This window comes from Camellia sinensis, chromosome 11 (genome assembly GCF_055761805.1).
Source record: "Camellia sinensis isolate YWXY chromosome 11, ASM5576180v1, whole genome shotgun sequence".
NCBI classification, from domain to species: Eukaryota; Viridiplantae; Streptophyta; class Magnoliopsida; order Ericales; family Theaceae; genus Camellia; species Camellia sinensis.
The window spans coordinates 160,487,043-160,499,450 of NC_138971.1; the positions used below are offsets into that span (position 1 = coordinate 160,487,043).

Below are 12,408 nucleotides of genomic sequence, written 5' to 3' on the forward strand. Positions count from 1 at the left end.
TTCCTTGGGACAGACCACAGATGCCACTACTTGAGTATATAACTCTGGACGTGGGCATCCCTGGTAGTTACGGTTGGTAACACTTGAATATTTGACCAAGAGGAGTTTCAAATTAACCATTGCCATGCTTAGTGGTTGGTAAGTTAAATCTTTGGTGAGGTTTCGAGTGTCACCTAATTTATTAGAATTATTGAAATTATTTTAATAGTTGTAATTTATGTTTACAATTATATTGTTATCTCATGTTTATAATCTCATTATTTTTCTCTTAAAGAGAATGGTAGGTTGGTTATGTTTTCTTACTGTGTTGCAAAGCTCATGACATATATTTTGTTGCTCTGGCGTTTTATGCCAGGTTTTGGCGAGGAAATAATTGAAACTGAAATGGAGTTGATGCTAACGTAGAGCTTTGGCTAACTTAAAACCTTGATTAGAGCCGAATAAATTTTATTATTTTATATAATAGCTATTAAGGTCTTTATAATTTCAATTGATGTTGTATTTGGATAATTTTAAGTTTTTATTTATTGTTGTTTGAACTTTTGGTTATGTACGAGAGTTAGAATGTCTTATTAAGATGTCAATTTTTTGATTTATTAAGTCATTTTGTTTATTTAATTCCCCGTGATGTTTCAAAAATTTGGGGCGTCACAATCTCGGCGTGATGACCAGGACACGTGGCACCTCGGCTGGCACTTCGGTGCCACCTTGGCTACGTGTTGTCATTCCCAAAAATATGCCCCAACATATATTATTATATTTTGTAGTAACAAAAACATTAGGAGAAATATTTAAGATGATTTAATATTTTTAATTTATAATTTTATTACTTATATTTTATTTTAAATATAATTTTAATATATTTATTATGTCACGATTTGATTCCAATTCAACCCGACAATTGAATCGGTAACTTAGCTATTTAATTATTTTTTCGATTCACTTACCGATCCGATTTTTAAAATATTGATCGGCAGGACTGCAGCCATGCGTAGCAATTTGCCTCACCAAAAGGTGTCGTATTTTTGTACCCCGTTTCTCCATTGTTTCCCTTGTAAATCTTTGTTCTTGAAAGAGATGAATTTGACTTGGGGAAATTTTTTGATAATACTATTCACAATTAACTTTTTTAGGATAAATTACGCTTTATATTTTTATAAGGCTTTATTTAGGATGTGAGTTGATTTTTTTAATTTTTTGATTTTTTTGCTATTTTAGTATAAGGCTAAGAAGCCTCATTTAGTATAGGCTTTTTAATTTTTATGACTTTTGTGAGAGAAAAATAAAATGATTATTTTTTAGATGTGACATTTTGACTTATTGATTTTTTAGTCTATTTTATTTTTTTTTTGTAGCTATTTTAGCCAAAAAGTCCAAAAAACTCATATGCCAAACAAACTCCTACTAAAATTTTATTTTGGTCCCTTCGCTTTTAATTGAAATGGCCAACTCATTACAATTTAAAATCAAATTTTAGTCTCATCATTTGATCCATCTACTGTTAATAAAACTAACAAAAATTGAAAATAGAGGGACTAAAGTGAGATTTCTATGAAACTGTGAGCACTAAAGTGAGATTTTAGCAAAAAATATATTAATGAGACAACAAAAATGTCACATATATTTCAAAGAAAAATGTTTGAGGGCCCGAAATCAAGCTCGAATTTGGCTCAAAATGCAAAACGACGTCGTTTTGCGTTTTGATTTTTTTTTTTTTCCTTTTTCTTCCTTTTCTTTCTTTCTTTCTTTCTTTTCTTCTTCTTCTTCTTCGTTTGAACATAGGCGAGAGAGAAACAGAGGCGAGAGAGAGAGTCGTCGTCATCGTCATAGCTCGTCGTCGTCGTCGCAGCTTGTCGGCCGATCGTCGCAGATCGTCGCTCGTCGCTCGTCGCATCGCAGCCCCGCCTCCGCCTCCGCCCCCATTTTTATGGCCCCCTCCAGTTCTGTTTCTCCTTCTTCTTCTTCTTCCTCTTTCTCTTTTTCTTCTTCCTCCTTCTTCCTTCTCAAATTCGAACCAAATTCGAGCCTCCGGTTTTCGAGCTCTGTACCGGGGCTCTATTTCAAATGACAAATTTTTTCAACTTTATTAATAATAAGATGGATGGAAGAGTGTGATTGCAATTTGACTCAAAATGTGAAGGGTTGACTATTACAATTAAAAATGAACAGACCAAAGTGAAATTTTGATAAAAATAGAGAGGTTACTAAGTGTAATTTGTTTATTTATTTATTTATTTTAATAATTGCACTCATTGCTTTATTATGACTTAGGATTGATTTTTTTTTATTTGTTTGTTTTTTGGGCAGATACCATGGTTTAAACCATTAGTTTTTGAATTTTGTCTTTTTTTATTATTATTTTTTTTTTTTTTTTTTAGTTTGATTAGCAAGGAAATTTTTTTTTGTCCTTGTTTAGTAGACTTAAAAGTGCTCCGTAAGTAAAAATTTGGAATAATATTTTGTTGAGAGAATAGTTCTCTTATTGTAAGTATTGATTCTACTAGCTTCCATCACATATTCATCTTCTATATCACCATCACTTGGTTTTGAAATCCGGCTGGCTATGGCAATTTCACAATTGAAGGGGAAAAAAATGTAAATGTGCATTGAAAGTTATATTTTGGACATATAAGGTGATCTATTCTTGAATTCTTTTGTATTCAAATTTATGTGCTTTTAGATTCCAATATAATTTAATAACTCTTCTAAAAGTTATGAAAAAGTGACGACGAAAGTTGTACTAAATTGGTAATAAGTGTCGAGTTGTCTTTAAATTTTTTCATAATAATCTAATTTAATCCAACAATCAAATAAACAATTTATCCAATAAATAATGATACAAACCACGAAAAACTACACAAAATTTGTCACAAAACTTTGCCGTTCAATTGTAAAAGACTTCATGATAGATTCTGTCAAGTGTTTTATGGCATGACAAGATTATTTAAGTAGTGTTTGGTACAATTTATTTTAAATTAAAAATTAATAATTCCAAAGTACCTCTCTTCCAACGTTTAGAAATCAATTCTTTTTTTATTTATTTAAATTATTTTTACTTAATAAATTATAACTAAAATTTATACCAAATAATTTATAACACATTTTTAAAATTATAAACTCAAATCAACAGTACCAAATAACCTCTTACCCTTGGTGGTGACTAGTTGCGGAGTGTTTGGAACCGATTTGACTAAGCAGAAAAATGAGGAAACAAACAAGGGAGGACCACATGACAGAGATTTTGCTATTCTCTCAGCAGCATAGGGTGAACCAGGATCTCTCCTTAGTCTCTGTCCTCACTCTCTACTTGTTAGGTTATTAGGTCCACTTTTGACTCAATTTTGATAATCCAAACGGTTGACATTTTAAGATTTATTGGGTATATCATACCTATAAAAAATCAAGTTGATCGGATATCAAAAACTATGTGTTCGGATCATCGAACTAAAAATCATTTTTTTTAAAAAAAATTAATAAACAGTTTTCCGAACACATGCTTCCTGATATCCGATTAACTTGATTTTTTACAAGTATGATATACTCAATAAATCTTAAGATGTGAACGGTTTGAACTATCAAAATTGACCCAAAAGTGAGCCCAATAACCTGACAAGTAAGGAAGGTGGAGAAAAATCAAGAAGAAAATTTTGATTTGCATAGGTACCCCATTAATTTTGTCTTATAGGGTATGCAATGTATCCTCTCTCAATTCTCTCACACATTGACAGGAGTGGCACATGGACATGGGACTACATGCCACGTGGCCTGCATCCTCCATCACTGACTTGTGGGGCTCTCCTTAGCCCCCTCCATGTCCTGCTCTGGTGTTGCAAATGGCGGTTCGGCCATGAGACTCTGTCTCCCATATCTCTCTCTCTCTTCCCTACTTCCCATTCCCTTGTAGGCCATGCTTGTTTTAATTTTCATTACACCATCCTTATCAATGGAGAATTACATAATTCTTTCTCATGATTTTATTGGAGTCTTTTGTCATATGGTTTTCATTAATAAGTGTCGATAAGTATTAAGCTTTTGTTTTTCAATACGAATAAAAAAATAATATTTAATTAGTACACATTAATATGTATCTAAAAAGGAAAAAATTGAGTACATATTTAATTTTTGACATAATATACCCATCTAATTTTTTTCAATACCAATATATTTGATTTTAAGTTAGATGCACATCGATGAATTTCTGATATGTAACGGTTCATGATTAATTTATGACTTAATTTACAATTGACACGGTAGTTTATAGTTTTTATGGCCGATTTAACACCCAATTTTTTTATGCTTGTACTTTCAATTTACATTATAATCGATACTTGTCTTGCTCATTTGTGACTATAGACAAGTTCATTTGTCACTCAAAAATCACAACAAAAAAAAAAGAAACAGTTAAGTGGTAATATTATTTTTGTGGATATTTTTTTTGAAAAAAATAATAATTAGGAAGCCTGAGAGTGGTAATCTTGCACTTAAACCTATCTAATTGTCTTAAATAATCGCTCGATCAAAATTAATAATAACTCTTTTATATGTACATATTCATTTTCTTATTACAGAGGTTGCTTCTAGCACTACAGGAAAATGAGGATTTAACGGTGTTTAATTAACGACATTTAGTTAAACGTCACTTTTTTTTATAATTAACGGCGTTTTTTAAACGTCGCCTTTTTTGTTAGGTAAAACGACGCCGTTTCGTAAATAGAAGACGTTTAAAAAACGCCTCCAAATCTTGTCTCTCTTCACACCCTCTTCCCTGTCTCTCTTCACACCCTCTTCTATCTCTCTTTTATTTTTATTTTGAAAACCCTATTTTGAGCACTGCCGTCTCCTTCTCACTCACTCAAATCTCTCACTCACTCTTTGCTCTCTCTCTGATTCAAATCTCTCTCGATTCTACTTCGATTCTTCTTCAGTTCGGTGATTCATCTCGGGATTGCGATTTTGAAGTTCGATTTTGAGCATAGATCGGTGATTCATCTCCGTGGATTTGGAGCTCTTAGTCTTCTTCGATCAGAGGTTAGTTGCTCTCTCTTTCTCTCACTCAAATGTCTCTCGATTCTTCTTCAGTTCAGTGATTGTTCTTCGATTCTTCTTCAGTTCAGTGATTGATATAGTGTGTTATCGTAGATTTGGGCACAATGAGATGGATGAGACGTCTTTCACACAACCACATATGTACAAGGTTAGCCTTATTATATGTTTAGTTTTCTAGACCTTACCGCTCTTGTTAGAATTGGGGTTGGAAGCTTAATTTTTGTTACTTTCGGATTTGTTTCTGGTTATGACACTACATCTATTATTAACATCTATTTGAATTTAGTGAGTAATTTTTTTTATATTTGTGATGTGGAATGGGTGCTGATAGGTCATCCGGAATCACCCCTCAGCACTTGAGATTTATGAAAAAAAAACTTTTAGAATCTGGTGAGGTGATGAAGGAAGACATATCACCCTTTGAATCTGTGTGATGTGTCTGTGCATCCTCTATTATTTTAGCTATTATATCAATTTGTCCTGTAACATATATTACAGATCATATTCATTCGAGTTGAGAGTGATTAGGAAAATGATGCTCTGCTCCTTATTCACTTCTTGTTTGTCAAATGAGCTCCAAAAAGTTGAGCCTATGGTTGGTTGAATAATGGCAAGGTGAGCCTGAAGGAGGTTGGCAACCTCACTTTAGTTCAAATCATTCTTGTTGAAATTTTCTCATTTGACTTATCAGGAGAAGAAACTGATGGACAATATTCGCCAATATCAAGTTCCACTGCAGAAGTACATGGCCATGATGGACCTTGAGGTGCCTCTTTAGTCTACATCAATCCCCAGTTGTGAATTTGAAGCTGATTGGTGCATATGTGTTGTGTGCTTAGATGCTGCTTGAATATGAATTGATTTTGTTTTAATTAGCATCTGGAGGAGCATTTACTCTCATACTTATGCTAATTTTGATATTTCAGTTACCCTTCAATCTTCATTTCCCATATCATTGTAATCTCTCTTGTTCTATTCTTTTCCCAATAGCTTTTTTAAAACTTTTTTTATACCCCTTTTCAGTGTGTGTTACAAACTGCTTTTTTAAAATTTCTACTTGAAAGAAGGGATTCTTGCTTTAAGATACTAGAGAAAACAAAAGTATGTAATTCCATTTTGTTTTAGTACATAGATAATTACCTTCCAAATGCATAATTATTTTTTTTGTTCATCAGCCAAATGCATAATTAATTGTAAAAACCAGAAGGTAGAGTATTTACATGACAGTTTTTTCAATGGTTCCTTGTTCGCATTAGTTATGGTACTAATCTAATACATATTTATCTTCTTCCTAGGTATTAATTGGAATGTGTCTCTATCTATTAATAGGCAGGCATTTAATTCAGATGGCCTGTTGTGGCAAACGCCTGTTAAAATGCATTTGTAGCTAATAACAAGCTTAATTTTTATCAGGGGATGGGGATACCTGTTGGAAAACTGGCTCTGTATACAGCACTTGGCGGAGTTAGACCTTCTTCGGTAAGTGTCACCAGCTAATCATATACAGTTGTAGATGCTCATTTTAGTATATCTTATTTGAAACCTTTACTTCAGTACCGATGAAACTGTGTTAATATGTGTGTTTAATTTTCAGTACTGTGTCAAGAAGTAAATGCCATGCTTTAGTTGTCAGCTTGACCATATAATATTGATTGGTTTTAGCGCTATCCTCTCATTTTTACCATTTTAGTAACGATCTGTTTACTTGCCTGTGCAGTGTTTGCCCGTAACCATTGATGTGGGGACAAACAATGAGCAGTTGTTGAAAGATGAATTCTACATTGGGCTCAGACAAAGGAGGGCAACTGGGAAGGTCTAATAGTTTTAGCATTTTATTGTGTTTAGTTACAAGCATTAAGATACATTATGTAATTCTCTTTAATACTGAGGCAGTTTTGTCAAATTGTATTCCAGGAATATTATGACCTTCTTCATGAATTCATGACTGCTGTCAAGCAAAACTATGGTGAAAAAGTACTCATACAGGTGGATTTGCATCCTTAATCTGAAAAAATTTCAGGGCCTGATCTAATAGTTTTGGCTAAAACAATCTTATGTAAGAAAATGAGTGAATTTCTTTTATTTCTTGTATGTTGTTTGTTTTCAACTAAATTTTAAAATTTTCAACTCAACTATTAGTGAATTCTGTTTTCTGTCGTACCAGATGCTAGAAAATGAGAAACTCATTTTCCAGATTTCCAGCGAAACAAACAGAGAATTATTTTATTTTATTTGTCGTGAGCTGATTCTCATCATTCTTTATTGAAATTAGAATAGTTAAAGCAAATTATGAACTATATGGACTTGTATTGTATTTCTATTTGTCAAAATTATTTATCCTCTGTTGTTCTGCGCTTTGTAGGGTTTGAAAAGGAAATGTTTACAAGGACGAATGAGAAACAGGCTATGGAAAGAGAAGCATATCTTTGGTCTGTCTCAGATATGTGAAGTGTACACCAAAGAAAACGACACAAACTTTATTTTACTGCCTAGAAAGTGCAAGGTTGGTTCACAGAGTTGACCCTAAATATGTCTAGTGTGCTTGTCTGAGCTTCCTATATCTCTCTTATTGGGTAATTTTCAAATTTTTTGTGGAAATTGTGAATGTATTAGTCACGAGGATTAGTTTTGAGAATCGAATAACTTAGCTATGTGGTTGCCATCTCTTTTTTTTATTAGCAATTCCGAAGTGAAAACAATTGTGAGGATTTTTCGTTTTGGATTTTTTGTTTGTTTGGTGTCTTATTTGCTCTTTTTTATCTTGTCCTGGAAATAATGGATTCTGCATTTTTGCAACTTTTGAAGAGCCAAGGTCGACTTGAGAACAATGAGGATAGTTGATTTGCTTGTGTAGATAGGGATGGCAATTGGAACCCGGCCCGACGGGGACCCGATCCCCCGACCCCGAATTGAGTGGTTATTCCCCGAAAAATACCCCCGACGGGCCGGGGATGGTATTAAAAATTGAATCCCCGATCATATTCGGGCCGGGGACGGGGATACATGTTTCAGCCCCGGACCCGGCCCGGCCCCGTCCTCGATCCCCGCCCCGCTGAATCCCCGATGTAAAATTACTATATTGCCCCCTTTATATATATTATATGTGTGAGTGTGTGTAGGGTCTGGGCACTGTTGGCAGACGCAACCCACACACACACATCTTCTCGCTCTCTCTCATTTGTTCCTCACCGCAGCCCCTCATGGTGTCTCCTCTCACCGCACCTCCGTTCTTCTTCTCTTCCTCTCACAGCACCGTCTCTCACTGCACCGCCGCTCACCGCACCGTCTCTCACTGCACCGCCGCTCACCGCACCGTCTCTCACCGCACCGCCGCTCACCGCACCGTCTCTCACCATGTCGGCGACGGCTCCTCCCTCACCGTCGTTCCTCACCGCAGCTCCTCCATACCACCGCAGATCTTACATCTCAGATCTGAAAAGATCAGATCCCATCTCCGAATAGGGTGGTTCCTCCGCTGTCCTCTCCTCCTCCCAGATCTCGCCGATCTCACTGATCTGTAACAGATCATCTCTATCTTTTTTTTATTTATTTTGATTTTTTTTTGTTGATGATGTTGTGTTTATACATCTCTATCATCTCTATCTGTTGTGTTTATACATGATCTCCATGATCTGTAACAGATCATCTCTATCTTTTTTTTATTTATTTTTTGTTGATGATGTTGCTGTTGCTACCTTGAATCGATGATGTTGTTGAAAAAAAATTTTTTTTTTGATGATGTTGCTCCGTTAATGTCTTTGTTGATGAATTTTTTTTTTTTTTGATGATGTTGCTAAATGATGTTGTTGATGATGAGTATGGGGATTTTCCGGGGTCGGAGATACCCGATCCCCGTTGGGGACGGGGGTGGGGGGAGTGATGAGTTCCCCGTCGGGGATCGGGGCCGGGGACGGGGATTTTTGTAGTTTCGGGGATCGGGGACGGGGAGGGTGATCCCCGGCCCCGCCCCGCCCCGTTGCCATTCCTATGTGTAGAGCCTTGTAATTGTTGGCAGCAGATGATCTCTGTCTGTCTGGGAGCAGAGGATCTCTGTCTCTGTCTCTCTCACGCACACACACACATTATTCATCATAATATCAGAATTCTCATCCAGCCTTTCAAATAAGTTTTCAATTTTTTTATTTTTATTTTTTTGGTTACAGTAATCACTTGTGATGGCCATCTATTGAAACATGGTTTTGGCTTGGAACGAAGTATTTTTGAAGACTGCAGCAAAAAGGGGTTGCACGCAGGAAACCACTGGGGTTCTTTCAATATAAACTCGAGTGATGAGTGTCTGAGAATAGGATTCACCTGCTTTGAGGACTATTTGCGCTTTTTCCCTCCAGAAATGTACTCTGGAAGGTTTACTGCTATGCAAGTTGTCTGGTTATGTATCCTGGACATTTCTGGGCTATACTTTGTTAGAATCATCAGTAAGGTGCTGATCTTTATTAATTATTTAAAAATACTTGTAATAAGGATGTAAATTGAAGGAGTATGCACCTGCGATTCAAGATTATAATAATTTTTTGGCAAAGGCAATTGCAGGAGGGACTGGTCAGTTTGTTAAAGGGATCTTCAAATGCAGCAATGCTTACACCAACCAGGTTTGTTTTCACCAACTTATTAGTACTATATGAAAACAGAATATTCTAACATGCTTGGAAAATATAGTAGTAATATTTTAATTCCTAAAGGCAACATAATGGAAAATGTTGTATTTATTGATCTTCAAATGTTGTATTTGCGGGTGTGCATGTTTTTGTTGATGTTTTGTTTGACAATTATCTTCCATTTTCATAGAACATTGACATTGTTCACATGACATTTGTTTTTGCTATTCTGTCTATAGATCTGGATTGCAGTTTCCTTGAGATGAATCCCTTTACCTTGGTGAATGGAGAGCCATACCCATTGGATATGAGGGCAGAGTTGGATGACACTGCTGCCTTTAAGAACTTTAAGAAGTGAGCTCCTCCTCCTCCTTCTTACATTCTCTTTTGATACACAGTAAATTGATCTGTGAAAAGTTCCATTTAAAATAACCCTATTGTGATACTATCTAATCCTATTTATTTATGAGTTTAGGTGGGGTGTCATAGAGTTTCCTCTTCCCTTTGGAAGAGTTCTGAGTCCTACAGAAAGCTTCATTCACTCATTGGATGAAAAGGTAAGTGCATTACTTTTTATTTATGCATAGTATGAGAAATTTTCTATTTTGAGTAATCACCAATTGTTAAGTTGTAGAAATTTTCTATTTTCTATTTTGGTTTTGGTTTTGTGTTTTTTTTTTTTTTTTTTTTTTTGAATTTATTTTTATATAGTTAGTCGAGCCACAAAGTGTGCCTATATATTAAGGAAATGAGCTTTTTGACTGTAGATGTATTTTTGACTATATATTAAGAAAAGTGTGCCTGTATTTTATGCTGGTTTCCCTGGTAAGATCATCTTCAAAAGTATATATCGACACACTATACTACATCCAGAATGGTAGGTGGTGTCATAAAGTTATGAGCATTTTGTCTGTTCATAATTTCTTGCTAGTTCTATTTAGTTAACATGTTGGCTTCACCTTCATTCATCTATCAATTATTCAATGCCGTCAATTTACTTTCTTGAAGTCCTAAACATTGGGTGTTCTACCTAGAGCTATTATTCTAGGTAATTGTTGCTTCTGGAGCTGTGAAGCATGAGGACCTTGTTGAGCAAGTGAAGAAGTTGTTTACCAAATTGTCATCGGATCCAACCACAACTTCTGAATTAGTTGCCAAAGGGCCAGCAATTTTTTCAGATTTTTTGTGTTAAAATCCTTTGGTTTTTTATTTTTCTTATTTTTTCTTTTTTTCCTTCGATCTGACAGTGGGTGTTTTGGTTCACTTCTTATTTTTTGTATTAAATGGAGGAGTGGTGAGAGAGAGAGGAGGGTAATGTTATTTTGTGGCTTTGTATATAAGGTAGTAATTTTTTGATTAAGAATTGTGAATTCAATTTTTGAATATGTTATTTTGTGGGAAAATTAATGCTATATTAAATTGAATGGGAAAGTGAATTAATGCTATATTTGTTATTTGAATGTGAGTTATTATTTCATATTAGTGTTATTTAGTTTTATTATTGGTGTTCTTTTAGTTCAATCACATAAAATTAGCACAATTTCAAAATCAAAAAAAAAAGAAAAAGAAAGATAAGACGGCGTTTTTAAAATGCCACTATAATGGTTGGAATTTTTAATATTTAAAAAACCTATGAAGGCGTTTTAAAAACGTCGCTAAAATCATAGTGACGTCACAGTATTGTTAGGGTAGGACATTTGGCGGCGTTTTTAAAAACGTCGCCTATACTAATATAGCGACGTTTTCCAAACGTCATAAAGTTATAGCGACGGCCGCGTCGTCGGCATTTGGTATTAAACGTCACAAAAAGAATTAACGACATTTTTGATACTTATAACGGCGTTTTTTAAACGCCGCTAAAAGCCTAATTTCCAGCAGTGTAGTTTTGTAGTTTTGTGATCAAATTATGTTCACAAATTTTTTTAATTAATAATGTTTTAGTCATGAAAAAACAACTAGCATAAAAGTGTTTTAATACATTAAATGTTTTTAACGTGTGGCCAACTTCAACATATTTTGTTCAAAAACATACAACAATGTTATATATCTCTAATTTATCACTTTTAAATAACCTCTAATAATGTGACATTGAAGTTAGACCTCACATGATGGAATGTCTGACACTTGTGAGACATTACATTAGGAGCGATTTTTAAGAGTTATAAATTAAATGTCTCAAATATTTTTCTAAAATATATTATGACTAAGCTTATTGCCTCAATATATTTTAGACACTTATCCCATATTATTTATCTAAACTACTTAAATTTAGGGGTTGTTTGAGATGTTCTAAATAAGTACACTTTTTGACTTTTTATGAAATATGGGTTGGGTTTTAAAGTGATGTGATAGAGAGGTAATATAACTTAAATAAAATGATATAATTTAAATATAATAATAAATTTTTGACTTTTTAATTTTTTTTTAATCTTTTTAAGAGATGTAAAACCTAACCTTACTAGTTTATAAAGTCTAAGAGACGACTCCACCTATAACCTATTTTGGATTCTATGTCTAGTAATTCACACAATCACCTACAACAAAAATTCAATTTGTCACTATCCATTTTCAAGCATAAACAAAATGCCTTTTTTTTCTCTTTTTTGGGGGCCCACTAGTTAGAAAAAAAGTTAGAAGAGGGAGGGGACAAGGGAGGACCCCCCATATCTTGAGTCAGGTTTTCAAGGTTCATCACCAAACACCTGCATGTTCTCTTAAACAACTTCTTTCACCTCCTACGAAACCT

At 34.4% G+C, this 12,408-nt stretch overlaps 1 protein-coding gene across 1 annotated transcript; it reads left to right on the forward strand.

The window, feature by feature from the left end:
* Positions 1 to 9,530: 9,530 nt before the first annotated feature.
* On the forward strand, positions 9,531 to 11,113 carry LOC114264057 (ATP-citrate synthase alpha chain protein 3-like). The gene is made up of 4 exons (XM_082896600.1): positions 9,531 to 9,656; positions 9,902 to 10,016; positions 10,138 to 10,219; positions 10,711 to 11,113. Exons 1-4 carry the CDS (start codon positions 9,632 to 9,634, stop codon positions 10,852 to 10,854), a joined length of 366 nt encoding a protein of 121 aa, XP_082752726.1. The 5' UTR covers positions 9,531 to 9,631; the 3' UTR covers positions 10,855 to 11,113.
* Positions 11,114 to 12,408: the final 1,295 nt, after the last annotated feature.

Bases quoted from the DNA above. Each gene is read 5' to 3' on its own strand.
- LOC114264057 (XM_082896600.1), top strand. From the start codon at position 9,632: ATGCAGCAATGCTTACACCAACCAG. The intron at 9,657-9,901 runs GTTTGTTTTCAC...TTCTGTCTATAG, and splicing joins GCAATGCTTACACCAACCAG to ATCTGGATTGCAGTTTCCTT. The intron at 10,220-10,710 runs GTAAGTGCATTA...CTATTATTCTAG, and splicing joins TTCACTCATTGGATGAAAAG to GTAATTGTTGCTTCTGGAGC.